This window comes from Sinocyclocheilus rhinocerous, unplaced genomic scaffold, assembly GCF_001515625.1.
Source record: "Sinocyclocheilus rhinocerous isolate Xijiao unplaced genomic scaffold, SAMN03320098_v1.1 scaffold1377, whole genome shotgun sequence".
NCBI classification, from domain to species: Eukaryota; Metazoa; Chordata; class Actinopteri; order Cypriniformes; family Cyprinidae; genus Sinocyclocheilus; species Sinocyclocheilus rhinocerous.
Window position 1 is genome coordinate 18,841 of NW_015647009.1, and position 6,329 is coordinate 25,169.

At 35.0% G+C, this 6,329-nt stretch overlaps 1 protein-coding gene across 1 annotated transcript in view; it reads left to right on the forward strand.

The window, feature by feature from the left end:
- The window catches only part of LOC107708193 (serine/threonine-protein kinase 32C-like), a 27,397-nt gene that overhangs the window by 13,800 nt on the left and 7,268 nt on the right, over positions 1-6,329 (forward strand). Inside the window, exons 7-8 of the mRNA XM_016512366.1 lie at positions 536-664; positions 1,406-1,473. Coding sequence (XP_016367852.1) covers positions 536-664; positions 1,406-1,473 — 197 coding nt within the window. The remainder of the gene's footprint in view (positions 1-535; positions 665-1,405; positions 1,474-6,329) is intronic.

Consider the following 6,329-nt stretch of genomic DNA (forward strand, 5'->3'; position numbering starts at 1 on the left):
ACACACACACACTCACACTCACACACACACACACACTCACACACACACACACAAACACAAACACACACACACTCACACAAACACACACACACACATATACAAAAAATTATAATGGAAAAATATTGTATTTCAATGCATTTGTCTTGGTTTGGGATATCTTTGCACTCTTACTGGGCAAATGCAAAGTGAATTGCAGAAGTTTTTTAAGCAAATGCAAAAGCATTGAGAAATAATTTCAATAATTTCAGTAGTTTGTTTCTTCATGAGAACAGAATTGAAGAAATGGGTGCCGTCAGAATGAGAGTCCAAACAGCTGATAAAAACAGCCCCTTTAATAAATAATTCCAAAGGGAAGTAAAAGCCAGTAAAACAATATTTATGGCCAATAAATGTTCTACATTTAGGTTAATTTTGGACCCTGTTCACAAGTTCAGACACATATGATGAACTTACAGAAGAAACGGTCAGATTGTGCTTTTGTTGAATATTTGCTTTCAGATGTTTCTCTATAACACTTACTCTGTTTCTCAAACAGAAGGGTCGTCTGCATTGCGATCCCACCTTTGAACTGGAGGAGATGATTCTGGAGTCTCGTCCTCTTCATAAGAAGAAGAAGCGACTGGCAAAAAACAGATCGAGAGACAACAGCAAAGATTCTCAGTCTGTGGGTGAAACTGGCACACACACACACAAACACGCACACACACACACACACACTTAATATACTGCACAACACACACATATACACACACACACACACACTTAATATACTGCAGAACACACACATATACACACACTTAATATACTGCACAACATATACACACACGCTTAATATACTGCACAACACACACATATACACACACACACACACTTAATATACTGCACAACACACACATATACACACACTTAATATACTGCACAACACACACATATACACACACACACACTTAATATACTGCCTGCCACACACATATACACACACACACTTAATATACTGCACAACACACATATACTCACATCGCTGAGATAAGAGCGTCTCGGACTAAAGGCCGGTGCACTGATTGTGTTCATCCCTCAGGCTTTATTATATTGAGCCTGACTGACGTCTCCATCCATCACACACACGCCGTTCTCCAGATATTTTCCGTGTGTTTGCGCGATCACAAAGCGTGTCTCTAATCAGATCAGGATGAATCAGCTCTAGAGCTCGAGAGGCCTGAAGACGAGCACCTGTGGTCTGTAGATGCAGCATTATATTACCTGGATGATTAAATTATGAAGCTTTCAGTGCTGGAGCTTCTCCTGAAGTACGGCAGGCTATTTTTGGTGTGTTCCAGCAGGAATCTCAACCGTCTGAGGGCTAGTTAGAGCTGATTAACGAGTTGTTTCTTTGTTTTTCTCTCAGGAGAACGAGTATCTTCAGGAGTGCCTTGAAGTCGTCCAGCAAGAGTTCATGATTTTCAACCGTGAAAAGTGAGACTATAAACACTAGAGTTTTGTTCTACAACCCAGTGAGCGCTTTATTTATTTATTTTTTCAGCCGAACCCCTGAGTTTAATATATTTCTTTGAAGTCACCCTGGGATTTTAAGTTAATATTTCAATAATTTACTGACGCATTCACATGTTCACGGTTCTCTGATATTAACGGTCACATGATATGCAGGCGAACAAATAAAATATTTGATCTTTTCAGTAAGCATTTTATTTATTTTAGCATTTTTATTTTGCATTTATGATTTAATTAATTAATAGGTTTTCACTCTTAGCCATATTTTGGGGATAAAATTTAACCTAGCAGTGAACTAAATTTGACCTCCTTTTGGAGACATCCTCATTTGTAAAATTGGTTTAAATCAAAGTAAATAAAGTCAGCATTTTTTTTTATTATAAAAATGCATAAAGTTTTCTGATAGTGTTAGGTTATAGTGTTTTATAGTATATCTGTATATAACAGGGTTTCTGCGGGTCTCAAAAAAGTCATAATTCGCCCTTCAACAAATTAAGACATTTAAAAGTCTTAAATCTTAAATTCATAAAGTCATGGCATTAAATGTTGCATACACTGCAAAACATGAATATCTTCCTCAGTATCTTCGTGGGTCTACTTAGTTAAATTTATGTATAGGTAAGCTATGAAACTGAATCTTCAGGGCATTTAATTTGTTTCTCTCTCTATATTGACAGCTGTGAAGTTAAGGATTTAATTTGAAAGGATTTTGTATAGAATTATTGATTGAAATCGTTGAATAATTATTAAATATGACATCAGTCGAAATAAGTGAATTTAGCGAAAATACGTCTGGGCAAGTTATAAACCTGTTTAATTGATTGAAATCGGAAAGCGTTATGATATTGTCCTTTCCAGGAATGATAAGAAGCTGAAAGAGAATATTCGAACTGTTTTAGAAGTGTCTCTTATAAATAAAGGGATTATGTCATCTGAATTGTTGGGTTTGCTGATTACTGCGCTGTAACTCTGACCTTTGAGCAACAAAAAGAGTTAGCACTTCTCCAATTGAAACATCCTAAATTAGAGTTCAAGATAGAAATTGAGAAACGAAAATTAGAACAGGAGATCATGTCTTATGAAAGAAGACTTTACACAAATCCAAGAATTGCACACTTAAAATGCAAAATGCCTCACATCTGGCGCAGAAAGCTTATTCTGCTTAAAGCTGGGCTGATAGTCAGAATTATGATAAAGTTAAAATCGCGGTTCTTAAAGCATATGAATTGGTTCCAGAAAAAAAAAATCGCCAAAAATGTTTGTGGATTTAAGAAAACGTTTCACTCAAACACATACAGAATTGGCACGTGAATTAGAGTTGTTTTTTACGCACTGGTGTAATACTTCAGCTGTTGAATCGTATGAGGATCTTGCTGATTTAGTTGTTTTGGAGCAGTTTAAAAACACGCTGTCAAATCTGTATCACAGAGTGTATGAATGAATCGCAGCATGTATCTACTGCAGCTGAAGCAGCAGATGAATATGACTTGATACATAAATCTTGTGTTGATGCTAGCCGCTTGAAAGATGAATGCAGTGAAAAGGTTGCATCTCATTTTATGCAACCTTTAATTAAATATGTTGACAGCCACAACAGTGAATCTTCTGGTAAAACCGATTCAGCTCTAATAAAGCAATACGCCCCGTGAAGCCGTGGGTTACAGTGAATTTATAACAGCTAAGGGGCGTTGTTAGGAACGATGTGAAGCGGAGTCTAAAACCCTCTTAGCTGTTATAAATTCACTGTAACCCACGGCTTCACGGGGCTTATTGCTTTTATAAAACGGTTATTCACATATACATAGTAAGGTTTCACAAAATAAAACAGAGCAAATAAAGTGTAATGATATTAATAAAAACAGTATTCTTCCACCAAACAATGTAGTTCCTCAGAAACAGTTGTGGTTGCAACAAAGTGGTTGCCGAGCAACACACAAACGTAAACAAAGGTGTATGTTACTTTGTAGAGTCATTTACAACAGCTTCGAACGCGGCTCAGCCAATCAGAATCAAGCACCGGAACTATCCGTTTTATAATCTGTAATATTGTTTAGGTCATGGGCACTGGAAAGAAGATTCAAGCAAAAGGTCAAAACCGTTATACACTGGCAAAGCCTACAGCGTCGGCTGCTTCGGTGCCCATAGCTAGTGGTTTGATTCCCTCTCGCTTTACGTTGAATGTTTAAGAAATGAATGAAATGTTCTGCTCAAATTCCAGTGTTTCACCTTTTGTCTCGAATGGTCTTGTGTCTCTCCCGAATGGTGAGAGTGTTCCAGTCATAATTTTACGTGACACGGGCGCAACTGCCTCATTTATTTTGGAGTCTGTATTACCTTTTTCAAAGGAAACGTTTACTGGTGATTCGCTGTTTTCAATGTGCTGCAATCATCTAGTTGACTTAAACGCTTATTAAAATGAGAGTTCGTGGGATGATTTCAAAATATGGAACATTTCAGAGACGGGAGAAGAGATATTCTGATGATTACGGTGTACAGAATTTTCCAAACTCAACAGAACTTTAAGTTTTAATCCAACATAAGCCGATCTGAGAAATCATACGTGATTGTTTCACCTCAGTGCAAAAAACTAGTAATCGTGACGCTGCAGTGCTAGTGAGATCTGATGAATAAGATCAGAATGAACCTTTCTTTATCTGTATTAAATATGTTAGTCACTATTCTGTCATTTTTCATGCACAATCATATAATATGAAATATGTGCAGTGTCACATGGTTAGTGCAGATTGTCACATGACCAGAGCAGTTTACTTCCTGTTTGCACCTTGAGAAGATGATGACTGCATCAAAGCTCCAAAACAAAAGGCTTATATATGTTAACATAAAGATGTGACAAAGATCACAAAATATTGCACTAAATCAAAAGTTCAAATGTTACAAATAAGTTACAATATTGATGTTGTAATACTGGTAGCACTAATATAAAAATTTGATGATATATGTTACAATAAAGTAACAATTTTGAAATATGTTGATGGTTGTTTATTTTTTCTTTTATCTCAGTATTACTATCAGTGTTGTATAAGGGTTTTTATGCATAATAGTAACCCTAGAGTGTGATGAAGTAGAGTTTCAAATAGTTGGGCTGAGATATATAAAAAAAAATGATGACTGCAGAAATATGATAATTCAGTATACACATTATCCTTGTGACCGACCATAAAACACAATTTTTCACACACTTTTCCCAAAAATAATAATTATTATTATTATTTCAAAGGGTCACTAATGCCACTTCATCTGGATATTTTCATGTCTGAAAAAAATTTAATTTAAGATATTGTCTTGTTTTCTGTAAAAAAAAAAAAAAAAGTATCAATATTCTGTTCGTTTTTCCTTAAAACAAGCAAAAATATCTGCCAGTGGGGTAAGAAAAATAATCTTAATTCAAAGGCTAAACAAGATGTTTTTTCAGACATAACTGGCAGATATGTTTGCTTGTTTTAAGGAAAAACGAACAAAATATTGATACTTTTTTGCAGAAAACAAGACATAATATCTTAAATCATTTTACTTGTACAGTAAATGCATCTCGATTCAAGAATGTTTAGATATTTATACTAGAAAACAAAACAAAAACACTAAGTAAGAGAATAATTTTTTGTAGTGTGGGTTTAACCCGAATGAACTTGTTTAAGTATTTGCTTGAAAATAATCTAGTTGTTCCATCATCCTCAAGTTGGTCATCTCTAAAGTTGGGAATCGAAAGTCGATTCCAATTCCAGAATCGGATACTTAAAGTCAGGAATTAGATACTTGTTGTAAAATTACAATTTCGATTCCACCAATTGATTCCTGTGTGCGCTTGCTCGCTAATCTAAGCACTCCAAAGTTTGGCCACACTTGCGATCAGAGGCTGAAAAAGCTTAAAGTATAATATTTGTGATGATAAGCTAAACATGTTGCACGAGAGGTGTCACCACCAACATGACAAAGCACTTTAATTTAACAGATCGTTAAAGATCACAAACATGATTCAAACACCAACGTGAACAACACAGTCTCATTATTTCTGTTTTACAAACACTCAAATAATCACAGAAGTACTGGGATAAAAGTTTATAGTTCGGATATAAACTCTGATGTGTACAGTAGCGATCAAAATAGAGTAAATCAGCTTTTGAAAGTAATTTGACAGTTCAAATACAGATTTATCATTACATTGTTACACCAGTAGGTGGCAAAAAGGGGCTGTTAAAATGTATTTGTCTTTGAATAATTCATTCAAGAGATTCGTTCAAAAATGCTGATTCATCCAGTAATGAAACAAGTGAATCTTGAGTGAGTCATTGAATCATTCATTCAGGAGATTCGTTCAAAAACGCTGATTCGTCCAGTAATGAAACAAGTGAATCTTGAGTGAGTCATTGAATCATTCATTCAGGAGATTCGTTCAAAAACGCTGATTCATCCAGTAATGAAACAAGTGAATCTTGAGTGAGTCATTGAATCATTCATTCAAGAGATTCGTTCAAAAACGCTGATTCATCCAGTAATGAAACAAGTGAATCTTGAGTGAGTCATTGAATCATTCATTCAGGAGATTCGTTCAAAAACGCTGATTCATCCAGTAATGAAACAAGTGAATCTTGAGTGAGTCATTGAATCATTCATTCAAGAGATTCGTTCAAAAACACTGATTCATCCAGTAATGAAACAAGTAAATCTTGAGTGAGTCATTGAATCATTCATTCAAACCACTTTTTCATAATTGTAATATTAAAATTTGTGTATTAAATATATTTCAAATGCATATATATTAAAGGGGTCATATGATGCTTTTTTAAAGATCATTATTTGGT